Source organism: Lagenorhynchus albirostris, chromosome 14, assembly GCF_949774975.1.
Source record: "Lagenorhynchus albirostris chromosome 14, mLagAlb1.1, whole genome shotgun sequence".
Classification (NCBI taxonomy): domain Eukaryota; kingdom Metazoa; phylum Chordata; class Mammalia; order Artiodactyla; family Delphinidae; genus Lagenorhynchus; species Lagenorhynchus albirostris.
Window position 1 is genome coordinate 17444301 of NC_083108.1, and position 21736 is coordinate 17466036.

At 39.8% G+C, this 21736-nt stretch overlaps 1 protein-coding gene across 1 annotated transcript in view; it reads right to left on the minus strand.

Moving 5' to 3' along the window:
• Positions 1-21736, minus strand: part of WDR7 (WD repeat domain 7) — a 374300-nt gene that overhangs the window by 107650 nt on the left and 244914 nt on the right. Inside the window, exons 23-24 of the mRNA XM_060120872.1 lie at positions 11891-12077; positions 216-333 (exon numbers count right to left, since the gene is read on the minus strand). Coding sequence (XP_059976855.1) covers positions 216-333; positions 11891-12077 — 305 coding nt within the window. The remainder of the gene's footprint in view (positions 1-215; positions 334-11890; positions 12078-21736) is intronic.

The following is a 21736-nucleotide window of genomic DNA, read 5'->3' on the forward strand; positions in this document are numbered from 1 at the left end:
GAAATGACTACAAAAGCACAAGTAATGAATGCACTGCCGTGGAATTCTGTGTGCATGCACACAGGTACATACGTATTCATCCCAGCCCTAAATTATTAACTTGCATTGTTCTAGAACAAACTGTAAGGGTTATCTATAGATACGGACCCTCGGCTCACAATATGAGATAATTCCTCTAACTGCGAAGATGGAGCACACTGAGAAGTTCCTCTCACCTCTTTGGCTATAGTCGTGATGAAGGCGGGTGGTCTGGCCGTGGCAATGAGAGACAGGGCATGCCTCGAGGAGCGGGCAGAGTCGGCTGCAGGGCTCAGAGGCAGCCCCATTGTGATGCTAAACAGGGATCAGAAAAAAAGGAAGAAAGAAAAGAAGCATTAGAAATATAGACTGAAAAGATTAGACACAGCTTATAATGTCAGTTCAAGGTCAATGGGAGCACTCAAACAGTTAGAATATAATGGACTTGCAACAATGAGCAGTGATTAGGAGTCAGGGTGTTCTGGCATCAAATACAAAATCGAATAATTAACCGTGAAGATTGAAAACAGTATGTGCATCTGTCCAAAGTGTTAAAAACGCCTTGTTAACAAATTATCAAGAACTAGTACTGAATACGTATCACATAGCTCCGAATAAGGCAAGAAAGAATATTGTGCAGAGCATTTTCAATTTTTTTCCTTAAAAAACTTAAAGGTAAAAATTTGTTTATAAGGCCAAGTTGAAAGGCTGTATTTAAGGCCTATATCTGAGAGGAAGCAAAACTCACTCTTGTCCATAAAATTACCGAAGAACTGAAAATCACAAAATTATTTTTAGCTTATATATTATTTTTAGTTTGAAATACCCTCAGTAGCGCTAGTTTACCCTACACTCAATACTTTCAGAACCAATCTAATCAGCATTTTCTGCCAGTAGGTATTCAGTATTGTTGCAAAAAATTCTATTAACTGATACTTACTCTCTCTCTATAAAGAACATACACATGACATGGTCCAGGCTATATACAAGAATATGTACATGATGAAATAAATCTTTCTAGAGTGAGAGGATGTCATGATAGGATAGTGCTGCTATATTTTCCTTTGCCACTCCTAAAACATAAAAATGATAATATTCTTCTGTTTGTAAGCTTCCTATTATTTTATATAGACTACTGTGAAAAGTATTAAGACTTTTCTTTCATTAAAACGTGGCATGTGACCCACACATCAACTGTGTACAGGGACTATTTTGTTACTCAGTAAGAGATCCATTATAGCTTCTCTCGCTAGTTAAATAACCTTGGTATTTAAATATCCATATGAAATTATATTAAGATCTGTCCTGCTCCAATTAAATAATCTTTGTGTTTCATGTGTCAAATGAATTACATTTACTAAAAATTTTCAGGAAGTTTACAAGTATCTCTATAATCGATCTAAGAATCATTATTTTAACTTTTAATTGAAAATAAGGAGGCATCACATAGGTATTCCCATCATTCTTAAAAGGTAAATTGATTATAGAAAATTCTCCTTATTTCTTTGTGACTTTTACATTGCTCAGTCTCTGTCTGATAATATAACTGTCTCTACTCTTTTCCAAACTGAGGGTAGACACAAAGTGGGAACTCAGAGGAGAAGACGATGGAGAGCTTTCCTTTCATGTTTACCGCAAAAAAGACAGATGTGAGCTGAGAGAACACACATATCGAGCAATAAACAGAAGGTGCATTGGTGGGCGCATCACCCCCATGGAAGGTCCTGATGCCTTCAGGACACAATGGGGGCTGGACAGAGATTCTCATCAGGAGAGCAGTTTCTCTTCTGGATTAAACTTTATTATTGAGAATTCAGGAAAAGAAATGTTTACTAGGTGAGTAGTGCTGGGCTAGATTGCTTAAAAAATTATTGTAAAAAAAATTATTGTAAAGTTTTAGATCATTATTAAGCTAAGTTTTAAAAAATTCAAAAGCTAAATTTTTCAGATACTCTATGATGTTTCCTGTCATCAATGTGGATGAATAGATGTTGATAATATTGAAAGCCTGAAACAAACAAAAATGGTATGTTAATTGAATAATTCTGAACAAACCTAAATCAACTTTCCTAAGATCAGTAAAACCACAGGATGTTGAAGTTGGAAAGATCCCCTAGGCAACATCCCTGCCAAGCAGTCAGCCAGGGAGAAAGAGTGGCCATTTCCAAGGCGTCCCACCCCACATGTGGGAGGCACGAGAGGAGGAAAAAGAACTGGATGGGAACCGTAGGTAGAGGGTTGAAGTGGAGCTTTCCTGTGCTACTTCATGTCCTCTTGCATCTGCCCAGAACATCCCTATGAGGTGGTGATATCAGCATTTTACGAGGGAGAAATCAGGTCCAGAGAAAGAGCCAAGGTAGCAGCGTAATGTCTCAGGACAGCCGACCTCTGGAGAAAATTAAGGGGGAGGGGCTGGACGATGCTGTGGGTAATTGGATTAATGAATTGTTAACATGACTAAACTCAGCACTTTTGGATGCCTGGCTAGACTGCATCCCTGAGAGAGCTTTCTAGTGGTATGTTGTAATACATGGACCTCCGGTCTGTTTTATTCAGTATCAACAGTGGATTGAGTGAAGATACAGGACGCACGGTTATCGACTGGTATGGAGGTAAAGTTGGAACAGAGAGCAACTGTACTAAGTAGCAGAACTGGAAATCAAAAACCCTCAAAAAGATCAAATTCAGCTAAAGAAAGAAGTCTTACATGTGGGTACCAATGACCAACTTTACAGGCAGGTATAGGACAGGCGATGGCCGAGCTTATGAAACAGACCTGAAGGTTGTTGTACTTGAAACTTACATCCGTATGTTGGTGACCTGGCTACCTGCAGGGCTAGGCTGAATCAAGGGAAATACAAGGACAGAGAAGATGTTGCCCCTGCTGCCCTTCCTGGCTCCGGGTGCCCTCCTCATGGATGTGTTTCTCACTAAGAGATGGGGCCTGGCTTCCACAGGACAGGCGTTACAGCATCCTCCTGGAGTCTGTGTAAGTCTTGCCCATTCCCAGCTGTGCTGTCGTGACCTCTTGCAGTTGCAAAGCAGAGTTTTATTCACATAAACAGGATCCTTGCAAACTCACCGCCCACCTCTAAGTCCTCTCTTTCACCCCGTCTCTGTTCCTTGCATGGAGGAGAAAAGTTTAGTGGGATGCTAAGAAGGGGCCAGGGGAGGCGAGGCAGAGGGGAGAAAGAGAGAGAAAGAATAAATACACATGGATATGCGCATGTGTGTGTGCACCTGAGGGTGGGGGAGGTCAGCTGACAGACTTCCAAGGCTCACGCCACAGTGACAAGTGGATATTGTCCCCCTGCCCTCATGCTGTGCCCTGTGGCCACCTAGACTGAATAAGCACAATGTCAGTAAAATGGTTATATTAAAATACCGACTTCACCAGGTTGATGAGAAGATTGAACGAGATAACAAATGCAAAGACATCTGGCCCTGCATCTGACAGTTACAGGTACAGCAGGTGCTTCTTCTCAACCAAAGATGCCTCTTACAAGTAGAAACAAAGTGAAAAGAAAATGAGATCAATGAATGGCAGGTCACTAGTTTCAAGTTAAAGGCTTAGTCACACATTACCCTTCCTCCTCAGCAAATGACCTTGTGAATCTGGGGAAATTGGCAAACTTCTTATAGGAAGAAAAGTGATAAAGTGGGGGTAATGGGGAAGGAAGCGAACCAAAGACATAGAAAAGTGCTGCCCGTTGGATTCCAGCTGTTGGGAAGCTGGACCACCCAACAATCTGTAGAGGCACCAACGTGTGCATTTGAGTGATTCCTGTCATCAGTGTCTGGCAGTCTGAGGGCAGGACTTCAGAATGTGGAAGCAGCTCTTGCTCTGAGGTCAGGGCTCTGCAGTGACCGTCAGAGCATCCACAGTGCACAAGCGGGTGGGCTGTGAGCGTGATAACAGAAAGGAGTCGCCCCGGCAACAGGGGCAGAAGAGAAACCTTGTCTCTCCTGTCTGCAGCCTCTTCAATGCACCCCTGCCAGAGTAATCTTCCCAAAGCACCAACTTTATTTCATGGTTAACCTGCTTAAAAACCGCACTGGGTCCTAGTGCTTAGAAAAATCTTAAACTCCTTGGCTGGAGATTCCAGGCCCTCCATAATCTTGTTTTGCTAATTTATAACTCAGTCATTTCCACACCCATGCTCCCGAGGCCAGACTAATATCAAAGCTGGTCCCTAAAATTCGATTCCTTTTTTAATCGTAGTATTTTGCTAATGCTTCTCTGCTACCCCTTTCCCCACTAGCACACTCTCCTCCCTCCCCTCTGTTCAATTCTTGTGGAAGCCCACGTGGTATTCTGCAATTGCTACAGCACTCAATTACCATCTATTGAAACAAAAACAACCAACGACAAAACCTGTTCATTCCAGGCCCTTAGCACTGACCCTCATTCTGAACTAGTTTTATACTGTGAACCAATAAACAGGTTAGGACCATGCCTTCTAATCCTGTGTACCACCCCCCCCCCACCCTGCAATGTGCCTAGTACAGCCCTTGGACATAGTGGTAGCTCAACAGTTAAATGAAGGTAAATGAAGTTACCTGGCAAATGCAGCAGGAAAAAAAAAAAAAAAATCACTTAAGCCAGTTATTCGACTGAATTGACCAAGAAATGAAGTCAAAGTAATTGATCTGGTGGTCCCAACAGACAAAGTCTAATTCTGCATGTAGTTATCTTGAAAGTCAAAAGTGTACTGGGTGTGTGATATATTTTAATGTGGAATTCTAACTGAAAAGGAAGGATCATACTATCAGAGGCTTGAAATTAAAGGGGATGTCTGCCTTATTCTGGAATCTGGATGGAAACACAGAACTCACTCTTTTCACCTGATCCTGCTTATCTGGCTCTTAAGCAGATCATCTGTTACATAGGTTTATAGGGTGGGTCTTTGTTTCAGTCTTTATTCTGAAAAATATGATATGACACACTCTCAGTTTTACTCAGCATTTCAGTATACACATTCAATATGAAATACCAGAGATGATAGATATTATAAATAAAAACCATGAATAGAAAATAGTCCACTCAGGCCAAGCTCAATCCTTACTTGACTGCTCATTAAATCCTGTTCTAACCCTTACTCCATGGCAGTAAAAGCTTTTTAAAACTTACATGTAAGACCACCTCAGTTAAATGTCACTGTCTACAATTGTCAGACTTCACCCATCTGTCAAATTATGGAACACCATAAGGGAATATTCAGGGTGGGGGGAACACAACTTTCATAGAATAACCTGCAAATCATAGTCAACACGATTATGGACTGAGTGCTTGTGTCTCCCTAAAATTCAGATGTTGAAGCCCTAAGCCTCAATGTGATGGTATATGGAGACAGGCCTCTAGGAGATAATTAGAGTTAGATAAGGGCATGAAGGTGGGGCCCTTGTGATGGGATTAGTGCCCTTATGAGAGAAACCAGAGAGCTTGATCTACTTCTCTCTTCAAATCTTGGTCACAAAGAAGTCATGTTAGGACACAGCAAGATGGCAGAGCCTACAAGCCAGGAGAACAGACCTCAGAATGAGGTCTTACCAGCACCTTGACCTTGAACTTCCCAGCCTCCAGAACTGTGAAAAATAAATGTCTGTTGTTTAAGTAGCCCAGTCTGTGGTGCTTTGTTATGGCAGCCCAAGTGAACTAAGACAAACAGTAACAGAACATTGAAAACACTGCCCATCTGAAACAAAGACTAAAATTATTTTGAAAATACATAATTACGTATGATCTGGGAATTCCATTCTACCCCTCCCTGGTAAAATAGGTGTGTTAACAATTGTCTTTAATGAACAACTGTCTTTAATGTAATAGGGAATCAGCAATTCCTCTTTGTCATGTGGGACCTAAATCTGATAAGTCACAGGTGGCACTAACTTCCTAAACTCAAAGGTGGCAATTCCTCCAAGTGCATAACTTTTAGACCTATTTCCTATATATTGTATACATTTACAATGAATAAAATCTATGCCAACATCATTTAGTTAAATGGTTTCCCCCAATTATAAACTTTCTATTAAAAATAAATGTCATGTGAATAGGAAAAATAATCTAAATATTGAAGCCTAAAGCACCTTAGTGTTTGTATGATGTGATCTTTACTCTCTGGCTCTCAAATCTAAAAATTATGATTGAGATCTGAGTTAAAATGTCAATTCTTTTCTCTCCAACTCTATTTTATATTGTCCAGAAAGAGTCTTTCCAACATATAAGGCTTATCTATGTTATCAGAGCATGTGTGGTTTCCAATGACTGTATGTTTCTCCCTTAAAGTTTGGCAACTGTGAATATTACAGAAAAGCAATGGACTCTGTGTAGTTCATCCACATCCCTCAGTCACAGCAGCATGAGGGAGTCTGGCACCTTCAGCAGCTTGGCCGGCCCTGCTCTACTGTTCTCTTTCAGAGTAAAGGTCTGCAACATGAACTAGGAAAATGGAATCAGAACCACAGACCACAACACATACAAAAGCATAAGGATTCTTCTGTACTTTTACATAAAACAAAAGCAGGATTTTCTACTGTTTCTAACATTTTATCCATATGTCCATAACCATGCTGATCTAAAAAACCATGGATTTTTAAAAAAGATAATATTGCGTACATTTCTATTATTTTCACAATCAGCTGGGGATGACTTAACCTATGATTTCAACGAAGTTCAGCCTTCCGTTTTCAATTAAACAGTCCATCATGAATAAACAGCCCATAACCATTAACTTAAAAATTCCTCACGTAAAATTCTACCTGTGGATCTCTCATTATATAAAGGGTGACATAACCATGCAGTATGGAAGCAGCAGAATGGGAGTCGGGAGACCTAAGTGATAGTCTTAGGTCTCACAGGACTAGTGTAACCTCAGACAAGTTGTTTAATCTCTACAACTTATTTTTACTTAATAGCATATTAAGGGCACTGGATCGCATGCTGTTGAAGAAGACTTTTGTCTCTAAAATTCTAGGACTTTATTAAATGTTTATTGCAAATAACAAGGCAAATCATATAACAGGTGTTTGAATACATAAGAATAAACACATAGTATCGAAACATGGCCCAAGTTGTCAAGGAGTTTACTGATATTTAAATGGGCTTCTAGTTTCCAGAAGGCACAAAATTCTTGATGAAAATGATTTCATTACATAGATTTTAAAAAGCTGAAAATTCTGAGTTGACCTCTTTTAGGTCCTTTTAATAGGTTGTTTTGAATTTAGTACTCTGTTGGTCTTTAATTCTCTGGGTATAAGATTTCAAATGCAAGATGGCACAGGTGTGGGAGCGTGGCTTTTGGTGTCAGTGAGACCTGGGTTTGAACCTCACCTTTTCCTGGACAAGAGAAAGCACCTGTCTCAGATTCGTTTTATGATCTTTTATAGTCATTTTTACACTCTTTTAATAAAGAAAAAGGTAAAAACAATCCTCTCTTTGAACGTAATTCTATTCCCCAGAGATAATGAGTAAGGCAATTATGTTCAAGTTTTTGACTGGAGCATCCCAGGGTTTAGTTTCTGCAAGAAATTAATAAATAAAATTAGCTAAAAACAATGCTTAGTTTCACGTCCCTATGTGTGCAGCTGTCCCTCAGTCTCTTTGGGGTGTGCCTGGGCTTTCCCCGTCTGTCCTTTTGCACGTCGTAGTTATTCTTCCCCACCTCGCCTCACAATCATTCAAAGGAAAGATTCAGATGAAATTCTTCCTTGGGTACTGTCTGGGTAACCCCTGTGGTTCATCTGCCATGCTCTGAATGTCCATACCTTTTACTCTCCTTCTTTCCTGTAAGATCTTATCTTTCCTGTAAGACTGCCAGTCACATGAAGGGTCTTCGTTTCATGAAAGTTTGTCACTACATATAGTACCTAACACTGTCCCTTCCACATATTAGCTACTCAATAGATGCTTGCTTAGTTAATAAATGTAGTTTAAAATTGGGCAAAATGTTTGAAAACACTGGAAAACAGCTGGTTTTATTCTGATTCCAAAGATGTAAAATTCTAAGCCATATTTCTAAAATAAAAGCATTATTGGGCTTCCCTGGTGGCGCAGTGGTTGAGAGTCCGCCTGCCGATGCAGGGGACACGGGTTCGTGCCCCGGTCCGGGAAGATCCCACGTGCCGCGGAGCGGCTGGGCCCGTGAGCCATGGCCACTGAGCTTGCGTGTCCGGTGCCTGTGCTCCGCAACGGGAGAGGCCACAACAGTGAGAGGCCCGCGTACCGCAAAAAAAAAAAAAAAAAAAAAAGCATTATTAATTCTGGGAAAATGCTCTATTAGTCTTGAGCCATATACAGTTTTTCAGGAGGCCTCTCAGGAGTCATCTCTGACAGAGGATGTCAACACAGGGGAGAGAAGGAAAGAGAAACTCTGCTATCACATGTATTCCTCAGAACTAGATACCAACCTGAGCGAGCTGCCCTACCTTGAACCCCCTCCTTCATAAACTCACAAGAATTGAAATAAAGAAGGAAACACTGCTTATGTTTTTTTCTTTTTAAAAAGCACAAGCCTAACATAAAAGCTTCTCCATAAAGCAAGCTTAAGACAGTCAGCAGCAAGGCGGCCAAGCGGTGTTATCGTGTGCACAGAGAAGTGGGCACAGAAGGGCGGCCCCACAGGCACTGTGAGGGTAAGATGCACAGTCACCCTGCTGCTCTATCTCGCCCCATCTCAGTCCTTCTGCAGCCTGTACCAAGTGTGTCATGGATGTAACAGGTCATTTTCAATCTAAATCTTGTTATAGATTAATAAGCAAACATTTTCTTGCTTATTATACAATTTATCATGATGAAAATTACATTGGACTCCTCAAGGCTACACGCTGATACATTCATTTATTCAGAGCTGTGTGTAGAGAGTTATACTAATCTTCATGACAGAAAAGGATGTAATAGCAAGATTTAAATTACCTACTGAAAGCTAAAGTATTGGTGTCTGTGGACATACTCCATGTAGATAAAACACAGCACATCTTTATGTTTGCTGATATAAGCTTCATGTGAACTTATTTAAACACAAAATAAAACAAAATGTTAGATGGTTAGTCTAAAATAGAAACCCATTACTTCTCCCAGGCAACAAAACGAGACTGCATACTATTGAAATTGTTTTTGATCAGATTTGAAAATAGGCTATAAAATTAGGTCAAAGTAAAATTCTGGACAATCAAAAATATTAAAGGCTTCTCAAGGTAACCAGGAGAGCTGAGGTAAAAGAAGCCACTCTGTTGACTCCTTGGAGGGTGTCCATGGCAGTTGCAGCCAAGGGGAGGGTAAAAGGTTGAAAATACGTTCCAGGCTTTGCACAAAGGCCAGCCTCTTACGACTGCTGCCAACTCATGGGCTCACATTCCCTCCTAATCCTTTAAGTCAATCGAGAACCTTCAGGCCACCTGTATCCATCCAGAAACTATCCTGATTGTCACTATGTGGAAGTGTTTATTCTAGAAACGGGCATCTCTTCCATGTGTTGAACACTAGGACAATGACAATGGCATCACCATCCATACCCCCTCCCCCCGCAATATAGGTAACATCCATTCAATCTCTTAACATGTGCTAAGTGCTCTTCTAAGCACCTGGCAAATATAAACTCACTTAACATCAATCTTATGAAGTAGGTATTTAATTAGCCCCAACTTGTAAATGGAACTGAGGTGAGAGGTGAAGTAATTTACTGAAGGCTATATAGCTAGGGAGACACAGAGGTGAAGTTTAGGAAGTGTGGCAGTATGAAGCAGGTGAAGGGGGAGGACAGCTGCTTAGGTTTGAAATGAATCCCCTTCCCCTACCAGTCAATCTTGGGACTTTGGGCTGGGGATGCCCAATCTGTGGACAAAGTCACAGCATTCCAGTCTAGCCTTCAGTTGTTTCTCTGGTCTCCACTTCTGAGCATAGAGCAGCCAGCAGAAAGACAACAGGCCCAAAGCACGCTAGAATATAAGGCAACTGCGGGATACGAGAGAGGCAACCATGAAGAAAAGGGCAGAGAACCCTAGTTTTTTAAAAGGTTATCAATGATAGGCATGAAATGCCATTCACTGAAAAAATCAAAGAGGTGATAACACTTACAGGCAGACCTCAAAGATACTGTAGGTTCGGTTCCAGAGCAGCGCAATAAAGCGAGTATCACAATAAAGCGATGCACACGAATTGTTTAGCTTCCCAGTAAACATATAAAAAGTATGTTTATACTATACTGTAGTCTATTAAGTGTGCAATATCATTAAGTATTTTTACAATGTACATACCTTAATTAAAAAATACTTTATTGCTAAAAAAGTCACAATAATTACAAAAATAACATCGAAGATCACTGACTACAGACAACCATAACAAATATAGTAATAAAAAAGTTTGAAATATTGCTAGAATTACAAAAATGAGACACAGAGTCATGAATGAGCAAATGCTGTTGGAAAAATGGTGCCAAAAGACTTGCTCAATGCAGGGTTACCATAAACCTTTGATTTGTAAAAAAAAAAAAAACCCACAGCATCTGTGAAACGCAATAAAGTGAAGGACAGTAAAATGAGGTCTGCCTGTACATTAAGAGAGGCATCATGGGACAGTTCAAGAATTCCTCCCACTAGGAATTCACCCTCACTAGGATGACTATACTAAAAAAGCAACAACAAAACCGGAAGATAAATGTTGGCGAGGATGCAAAGACAATTCCTACACTGCTGGTAGGAATATAAAATGGTGCAGCTGCTATGGAAAACAGTTTGGTGGTTCCTCGATAGGCTAAACACAGAATTACCACATGACCCAGCAATTCCACTTTTAGGTATCTACCTAAGAGAAGTGAAAACTAGGTGTTCAAACAAAGTGGAAGCGAGCCACATGGCCATCAACAGATGAATAGGTAAATAAAATGTGGTATATCCACAGAATGGAATATTGTTCAACTATAAAGAGAAACAAAGTACTGAAAAATGCTGCAACATGAATGAACCTTGGAATCATTATGCTAAGTGAAAGAAGTCAGACACAAAAGGCCACGTACTGTATAATTCCACTTATATGAAATATTCAGAATAGGCAAATTCACAGAGACAGAAAGCAGATTATTGATTGTCAGGGGACAGTGGGAGGGGAGAATGGAAAGGGACTGCTCAATGGGTATGGAGTTTCCCTTTGGGGTGACTGATACTGGGAACTAGGTAGTTCCCAGTGGTGCAGTGGTGATGGCTGCATAACTGTGAATGCAGAGAATGTTGTTGAATTGTATCCTTTAAGAGGGATACGGTAGTAAATTTCCCGTTAGATGTGTATTATACCATCAAAACAAAACAAAAAAGACTCCCTCCAGGAATCAGGAGGCTGGGTTCTCAAGTCAATACTAACCTCTACCACCAGCCCCAGTTTCATTTTAGGAACTGCCTTGGATTCCTCTATTCTCATCCCTGCCTCCCTGGACCACTGCAACCTCCTTATGGCTGATCCTCTGCTGTGTGCAAATGAAACCTCAATAAAGTTGGTTTAAAAATTAACACGAGTGCAAAGGAGTAATTCCCCAAACTGGCCAGGTATTGTATCAGTAAAACATTTTTGAGCAACTACATATATCATTTTCCTTCTATGTGATATGTTTATATTATTATTAGCTGATGATATCTCAAGGCACAATAAACATATATTTAAAACTATGCCACGGATAAATCATTCATTGGCTCAAAGCTATATCCCAATTGTGTTAAAATGACAGAAACATATCTCCCTTTCATTGTCTATTTCCAAAATTTCATATATTGAGATATTTGTCTATTTTTTCTCCATATGCAATTTATAAAGAGTAATCAATGACCTCTACTAAAACAAAACAAGCAAAACCAATAAAAGCCAAATGAACTGAAATGGAGCGTGTACTTGGCAAGTTGTTTCTCGGCATCAGCACAAAGTTCAAGAAGCCCCATCAGGACAGCAGACACATCCATGTAAGGCTCCCAAACTGTGAAACCACGTCCAATCAGATCAATGGCTGTTCTTCGGATCGTACTGTGTGGAGGAAGTTTGGGGCTTGGTGGCTGCAGCAGAAGAAATGTCAGTGCTTTACCTAAAATTACAAAATAAAAGGCAGAGCAATGAAGTAATGTTACTTTTGTGATGTTTCCTTTGAAGCATATTTTCAAAATATAAACCACTTTGGATTTACTTTAACTGACAAGGGGTTTTGAAGAGTAAGACTATCAAAAGATCTCAAGTTTACGGTTTGTTTAGCCATGTACTTGAAAGAGATAAGTTAGGCTACAATATTTTATACCATATTCTAAAGTGTTGTAATTACATAATAACTATATTTAAATAAGTGTATATAATTTCAAAACATAATAGTGATTCTAAACTTCCAAACAATGTTTCTCCCCACTCAGCATTCTGCAAAATGAAGATGCTTCCAAATAATGTAAGATGGTATTTCTTCATCTTTCTTCTGCCTCTAACAGAATTCATATGCGAAACGCTTCATCAATAACACTTCGCATCACAGGCAATGATTATCAACAGGCTTGAGGGATGGAGAAGGTAGAATGTGTAGTTTTCAAAAGTCTCCACTCCACACCGCCACTGCCCCAGACAAGCATATTTGTTCCTCCACATTCTGGTGTACCAACAGCAGACAATGACGTCAAGTACTGGTAAATTCTTCACGTAAGTTTGTCACGCAATTTTAAAAATAGCTCAATATTACTTCTAAATCTGATGAAATGATCTAGATTTTAATTAATATGTATTCCTTTATGTTGAAGATCAAGCTAACCGTTTGTATACCTAAGCCAATGGTCATTAAGCTACAAAAGCTCATCTACTGCCAAAGGCATTTTGACATTAAAAAAACACAAAACACCAGGGATTGTCAAGAACAAACTGCAACTTAGAAGAGGGTTTTTTGTTTGTTTGGTTTTTGAGGTGAAGAAACAAAACAGTTTATAAATCATATTACTGTATAACATACTAGTTAAAGGGAACAGAGGCTTCAGATTCAAGACAGAGTATTAACTGATTTTATAACTTACTAGGGGGCAGGCTTAGGAAGATACTCAGTGAGTCTCAGCTTCCTTGTCTGTAAAATGGGGATAATAATAGCTATCACTCATGAAGGGCCAGAGTGTTAAATGAATTAAACAATGAAGTGTACTGCCAGGTGCCCTCACTGGCGTGTTTTCAGTGAAGGGCAGTCAGGGCTCATTCTGAATAACATGTTGAACTTGTCTGTTTTTAAAATTAAGAACATGGCATATAAACTTTAATTTAATTCACTCAACAAATAAAAGCATTTACTCATTGGCTATGCTATAGCCAATTGTTAAATGAGAATGGATTGAAATGGAGGTGAAAAGAAAGATATTGTAAAGCTGAGACAAGTCTGTGAACGCACTCTCTACACAGTGGTTCTGAATTTCTTCTCAGTCACAGAATCCTTAAAGATTCTAATAGAATGTTTTTAAAAGATAAAAAAATAAAAATAAAAAGAATCTGTTGAAAGCCATCAGTCCTTTCCTCAGGAAACTATATACACATACATATCCACCAAATTCTGCAGAAAGATGTCAAGGAGGCCACGGACCTTGGGTTAACAACTCCTGCCGTAAACGAAAAAGGTACACAGATATGGAAAGCCTCCTTGAGAAAAACACGTAGAAATTCATACTTCATTCATACATGTATTTGAAAATTTTACTCTCATACTTAGCTATGTAAATATAATATGTAAAGCTCCAAGTTTTCTGCATCATAACAATGTAAACCCCTTGAAAGAAAGAGATCCAATGCTCTATTTTCTGCCAGCACCTACGTGTCTCTTCTCACAAGTTATCTTTAAATATAAGCATTTTGGTGCATTTCCCTTCTCCTCAGCAAGTTTGTTAGCTCCTTGAGGGTAGGAAGTATGTTTCATATAACTCTGCATCTCCCAAACCACCAAGCACAGTGCTTTGCACACATTATGGACCTAAAATGGATAACAGACCTGCCTTTACTGCACGTACACTTCTAACGCAGCTCCTGGCCCCAGTTTGCCAGAATGATATTTCAAACTGTCAAGAATATCTACCACTTTCCTGTTATTCTTGACATCTAGGAAGTCGTATGACTCCATATAATATAGGTGCTCTGCAATATGGGCCAAGGTGATGAAAAAGCTAAAATTAAGACAATGATAGCACTTCTCTATTAACAGAAAAAAATCTTGTGACGGAATTTTATGAATTTTAAGTTTTCTCTCTCAGAACTTTTCTTAAACCTTAGGTACCCAATAAAGGTGGTATTTTAATCTCTTCAAGATAGAATCTAATTTTGTACAAAGGCACATATTTACTTATTTTATGTAAGTGCCCCACTACTGCACAATCGGGGAATATTGCCTCACTGAGTAACCAAGATGGAGAAGGATGCTACCACCTGCCATCACGATTGAGTCCTTTGTAAAAGACTCTCCTGGTGGCAGTATTAAGAAGTTCAACAAATTGGCCTGATATTCACTCAACACTTTGCACAATTTGGTCCCAAACTTTCTATCCAAAGATTCACTGAGGAACTGTTTATAGAGTATTGTTATATTGATATTATACTAAATGCTGGGGAAACACAAGAGAACAATACTCAGTTCTTTCCCTCAGGAAAATTCACTGTAGCTCAGGATATAGGTGAGCAAACAGGTAATTTGAATATATTATGAGGAATGTTAGAACATTTATAAGCACAAGGTATCAAGATAGAACCTAAAAGGTGCGCTTAACCCAATCTTAGGGATATAAGAAGGCTTCCAGGGAAAGGTGGCCTCTATACAAAACCCTAAAGACTAAGTAAAACTTTGTCACTCACAGGAGAGGAGTATGGAAAGAAAACATTCTGGGCAGAGAGAATAGCATGTCTAAAGACCATCAGATGAGAGAGAACACGACCAGACCAACAGATTACACATAGTTCAATATGGCTGGAAAGTTCGTCGGTGGAAAGAGAAGAGGTTGGGGCGATGGACAAGAGGGAAGAGGATGAGGTGGATGAAATATAACAGTGAGACACGCGACAGCACAGGTTATTAGAGCCTGATCACAAAGGGCCTTATATGCCATGCTAAGAGTTTGTTCATTCTGGTGACAATGGGGAACAACTGGAAAGTTTTAAGCAAATGAGGGGTTTGATTAGATTTTCATTTTAGAAAGATCAACATTTAGGCTGTCATGATTAGAAAGGGGCAAGAACAATGGGACCTTCAAGATGGAGGAAATAAGATGTGTAGATCACCTTCTTCCCCACAAATACATCAAAAATACATCTACACGTGGAACAACTCCTACAGAACACTTACTGAATGCTGGCAGAAGACCTCAGACCTCCCAAAAGGCAAGAAACTCCCCACGTACCTGGGTAGCGCAAAAGAAAAAACAGAGAGAAAAGAATAGGGATGGGACCTGCACCTCTGGGACAGAGCTGTGAAGGAGGAAAACTTTCTACACACTAGGAAGCCCCTTCACTGGCAGAGGCAGGCAGTGGGTGGGGGGCGGGGAACTTTGGAGCCACAGAGGAGAGCGCAGCAACAGGGGTGCAGAGGGCAAAGCAGAGAGATTCCCGTACAGAGGATTGGGGCCGACCAGCACTCACCAGCCCGAAAGGCTTGTCTGCTCACCCGCTGGGGCGGGCGGGGGCTGGGAGCTGAGGCTCGGGCTTCGGAGGTTGGATCCCAGGGAGAGGACTGGGGTTGGCTGCGTGAACACAACCTGAAGGGGGCTAGTGCACCACAGCTAGCCGGGAGGGAGTCCAGGAAAAGGTCTGGATCTGCCAAAGAGGCAAGAAACCATTGTTTCAGGGTGTGCAAGAGGGGGGATTCAGAGCACCGCCTAAACGAGCTCCAGAGATGGGCACGAGCCGCGGCTACCAGCGCAGACCCCAGAGACGGGCATGAACGCTAAGGCTGCTGCTGCCGCCACCAAGAAGCCTGTGTGCGAGCACAGGTCACTCTCCACACCTCCCCTCCCAGGAGCCTGTGCAGCCCGCCACCGCCAGGGTCCCATGAGCCAGGGACAACTTCCCTGGAAGAACACACGGCGCACCTCGGGCTGTTGCAACTTTAAGCTGGCTGCTGCCGCTGCAGGCAGCATTCCATACACCTTCCGCCCCGCCCCGAACCACAGCCTGAGTGAGCCACAGCCCCCTAATAAGCTGCCACTCTAACCACATCCTGTCTGGGTGGGGAACAGATGCCAGAGGGTGACCTACATATAGAGGTGGGGCCAAACCCAAAGCTGAACCCCAGGAGCTGTGCAAACAAGGAAGAGAAAGGGAAATCTCTCCCAGCAGCCTCAGGAGCAGTGTATTAAATCTCCACAATCAACTTGATGTACCCTGCACCTGTGGAATACCTGAATAGACAACGAGTCATCCCAAAATTGTGGCGGTGGACTTCAGGAACAATTGTAGACTTGGAGTTTGCTGTCTGTGACTGATTTGTTTCTGATTTTTATGTTTATCTTAGTTTAATCTTTAGCACTTGTTATCATTGGTGGGTTTGTTTATTGGTTTGGTTGCTCTCTTCTTTTTTTTATAATTATTATTATTTTTCATTTAAATAATTTTTATATTAAAAACTTTTAAAAACTTTATTATTATTCTTTTTCTTTCCTTTTTCCTCCCTTTTCTTCTGAGCTGTGTGGCTGACAGGATCTTGGTGCTCAGGCCTGAGACTCTGAGATGGGAAAGTCAAGTTCAGAACATTGGACCAACAGAGACCTCCCAGTCCCACGTAATATCAATCAGTGAGAGCTCTCCCAGAGATCTCTGTCTCAAAGTTAAGACCCAGCTCCACCCAACGGCCAGCAAAATACAGTGCCAGATGCCCCATGCCAAACAATTAGCAAAAGAGAAACACAACCCCACCCATTAGCAGAGAGGCTGCCTAAAATCATACTAGGTTCACAGACATCCCAAAACACACCACCAGATGTGGCACTGACCATCAGAAAAAAACGATCCAGCCCCACCGACTAGAACACAGGAACCAGTCCCCTCCATCAGGAAGCCTACACAAGCCACTGAACCAACCTCACCCACTGGGGGCAGACACCAAAAACAGTGGGAACTACGAACCTGCACCCTGCAAAAAGGAGACCCCAAACACAGTAAGTTAAACAAAATGAGAAGACAGAGAAATATGCAGCAGATGAAGGAGCAAGGTAAAAACCCACCAGACCAAACAGATGAAGAGGAAATAGGCAGTGTACCTGAAAAAGAATTCAGAGTAATGGTAGTAAAGATGATCCAAAATCTTGGAAATAGAATAGACAAAATACAAGAAACGCTTAACAAGGACCCAGGAGAACTAAAGAGCAAACAAACAATGATGAACAACACAGTAAATGAAATGAAAAATTCTCTAGAAGGAATTAATAGCAGAATAACTGAGGCAGAAGAATGGATAAGTGACCTGGAAGATAAAACAGTGGAAATAACTACCACAGAGCAGAATGAAGAAAAAAGAATGAAAGCAATTGAGGACAGTCTCAGAGACCTCTGGGACAACATTAAACACACCAACAATCGAATTATAGGGGTCCCAGAAGAAGAAGAGAAAAGAAAGGGACTGAGAAAATATTTGAAGAGATTATAGTTGAAAACTTCCCTAACATGGGAAAGGAAATAGTCAGTCAAGTCCAGGAAGCACAGACAGTCCCATACAGGATAAATCGAAGGAGAAACATGCCAAGACACATATTAATCAAACGACCAGAAATTAAATACAAAGAACAAATATTAAAAGCAGCAAGGGAAAAGCAACAAATAACATACAAGGGAATTCCCCATAAGGTTAACAGCTGATCTTTCAGCAGAAACTGCAAGCCAGAAGGGAGTGGCAGGACATATTTAAAGTGATGAAAGGGAAAAACCTACAACCAAGATTACTCTACCCAGCAAGGATCTCATTCAAATTCAACAGAGAAATTAAAACATTTACAGACAAGCAAAAGTTAAGAGAATTCAGCACCACCAAACCAGCTCTACAATAAATGCTAAAGGACCTTCTCTAGGCAGGTAAAACAAGAGAAGAAAAAGACTTAAAATAACAAAACAATTTAAAAAATGGTAATAGAAACATACATATCGATAACTACCATAAATGTAAAGGGATTAAATGCTCCAACCAAAAGACACAGACTGGCTGAATGGATGCAAAAACAAGACCCATACTTACGCTGTCTACAAGACACCCACTTCAGACCTAGGGACACATACAGACTGAAAGTGAGGGGATGGAAAAAGATATTCCATGCAAATGGAAATCAAAAGAAAGCTGCAGCAGCAATTCTCATATCAGACAAAATAGACTTTAAAATAAAGACTATTACAAGAGACAAAGAAGGCCACTACATAATGACCAAGGGATCCATCCAAGAAGAAGATATAACAATTGTAAATATTTATGCACCCACCATAGAAACACCTCAATACATAAGGCAAATGCTAACAGCCATAAAAGGGGAAATCGACAGTAACACAATCATAGTAGGGGAGTTTAACACCCCACTTTCACCAATGGACAGATCATCCAAAATGAAAATAAATAAGGAAACAAAAGCTTTAAATGACACATTAAACAAGATGGACCTAATTGATATTCATAGGACAGTCCATCTAAAAACAGCAGATTACACTTTCTTCAAAAGTGCTCATGGAACATTCTCTAGGATAAATCATGTCCTGGGTTACAAATCAAGCCTTGGTAAATTTAAGAAAATTGAAATCGTATCAAGTATCTTTTCCAACCACAACGCTATGAGACTAGATATCAATTACAGGAAAAAAAACTAAAAAATACAAATACATGGAGGCTAAACAATACACTACTAAATAACCAAGAGGTAACTGAAGAAATCAAAGAGGGAATCAAAAAATACCTAGAAACAAATGACAATGAAAACTTGACGACCCCAAACCTATGGGATGCAGGAAAAGCAATTCTAAGAGGGAAGTTTATAGCAATACAATCCTACCTCAAGAAACAAGAAAGATCTCAAATAAACAACCTAAACTTACACCTAAAGCAAATAGAGTAATAAGGACAAAAAAACCCCAAAATTAGCAGAAGGAAAGAATTCATAAAGATCATATCAGAAATAAATGAAAAACAAATGAAGGAACCGATACCAAAGATCAATGAAACTGAAAGCTGGTTCTTTAAGAAGATAAACAATAATGATAAACCATTAGCCAGACTCATCAAGAAAAAAGGGAGAAGACTCAAATCAATAGAATTAGAAATGAAAGAGGAAGAGTAACACCTGACACTTCAAAACTACAAAGGATCATGAGAGATTACTACAAGCAACTATATGCCAATAAAATGGACAACCTGGAAGAAATGGACAAATTCTTAGAAAAGCACAACCTTCCAAGACTGAATCAGGAAGAAATATAAAATATAAACAGACCAATCACAAGCACTGAAATTGAAACTGTGATTAAAAATCTTCCAACAAACAAAACTCCAGGACCAGATGCCTCCACAGGCAAATTCTATCAAACATTTAGAGAAGAGCTAACACCTATCCTTCTCTAACTCTTCCAAAATATAGCAGACGGAGGAACACTCCCAAACACATTCTAAGAGGCCACATCACCCTGATACCAAAACCAGACAAAGATGCCACAAAAAAAGAAAACTACAGGCCAATATCTCTGATGAACATAGATGCAAAAATCCTCAACAAAATACTAGCAAACAGAATCCAGCAGCACATTAAAAGGAGCATACACCATGATCAAGTGGGGTTTATACCAGGAATGCAAGGATTCTTAAATATACAGAAATCAACCAATGTGATAAACCATATTAAGAAACTGAAGGATAAAAACCATATGATCATCTCAATACATGCAGAAAAAGCTTCTGACAAAATTCAACACCCATTTATGATAAAAACAAGCCAGAAAAGAGGCATAGAGAGGGAACTTACCTCAACATAATAAAGGCCCTATATAGCAAACCCCAGCCAACATCATTCTCAATGGTGAAAAACTGAAACCATTTCCTCTAAGTACAGGAACAAGACAAGGATGCCCACTCTCACCACTGTTATTCAACATCACTTTGGAAGTTTAGCCACAGCAATCAGAGAAGAAAAGGAAATTAAAGGAATCCAAATTGGAAAAGAAGTAAAGCTGTCACTGTCTGCAGATGACATGATACTATCCACAGAGAATCCTAAAGATGCTACCAGAAAACTACTAGAGCTAATCAATGAATTTGGTAAAGCATCAGGATACAAAATGAATGCACAGAAACCTCTTGCATTCCTATACAGTAATGATGAAAAATTTGAAAGAGAAATTAAGGAAACACTCCCATTTACCACTGCAACAAAAAGAATAAAATACCTAGGAATAAACCTACCTAAGGAGACAAAAGACCTGTATGCAGAAATAGAAGACACTGATGAAAGAAATTAAAGATGATACAAACAGATGGAGAGATATACCATGTTCTTGGATTGGAAGAATCAACATTGTGAAAATGACTATACTACCCAAAGCAATCTACAGATTCAATGCAATCCCTGTCAAAGTAACAACAGCATTTTTCACAGAACTAGAACACAAAATTTCACAGTTTGTATGGAAACACAAAAGATCCCAAATAGCCAAAGAAATCTTGACAAAGAAAAACAGAGCTGGAGGAATCAGGCTCCCTGACTTCAAACTACATACTACATACTACAAAGCTACAGTAATCAAGACAGTATGGTACTGGCACAAAAACAGAAATAATAGATCAATGGAACAGGATAGCAAGGCCAGAGATAAACCCATGCACCTATGGTCACCTTATCTTTGATAAAGGAGGCAAGAATATATAATGGAGAAAAGACAGCTTCTTCATTAAGTGGTGCTGGGAAAACTGGACAGCTACATGTAAAAGAATGAAATTAGAATACTGAATACCATACACAAAAATAAACTCAAAATGAATTAAACTCAAAATGAATTAAAGACCTAAATTTAAGGCTAGACACTGTAAAACTCTTAGAGGAAAACATAGGAAGAACACTCTTTGACATAAGTCACAGCAAGATCCTTTTTGACCCACTTCCTAGAGAAATACAAATAAAAGCTAAAATAAACAAATGGGACCTAATGAAACTTAAAAGCTCTGCACAGCAAAGGAAACTATTAACAAGACAAAAAGACAACCCTCAGAATGGGAGAAAATATTTGCAAACGAAGCAACTGACAAAGGATTAATCTCCAAAATTTACAAGCAGCTCATGCAGCTCAATATCAAAAAAACAACAACCCAATCCAAAAATGGGCAGAAGATTTAAATAGACATTTCTCCAAAGAAGATATGCAGATTGCCAACAAACACATGAAAGGATGTGCAACATCACTAATTATTAGAGAAATGCAAATCAAAACTACAATGAGGTATCACCTCACACCGGTCAGAATAGCCATCATCAAAAAATCTGGAAACAATAAATGCTGGAGAGGGTGTGGAGAAAAGGGAACCCTCTTGCATCATTGGTGGGAATGTAAATTGATACAGCCAATACGGAGGTATGGAAGTTCGTCAAAAAACTGAAGATAGAAGTACCATGTGACCAGCAATCCCATTAATGGGCATATACCCTGAGAAAACCATAATTCAAAAAGAGTCATGTACCACAATGTTCACTGCAGCACTATTTACAATAGCCAGGACATGGAAGCAACCTAAGTGTCCAC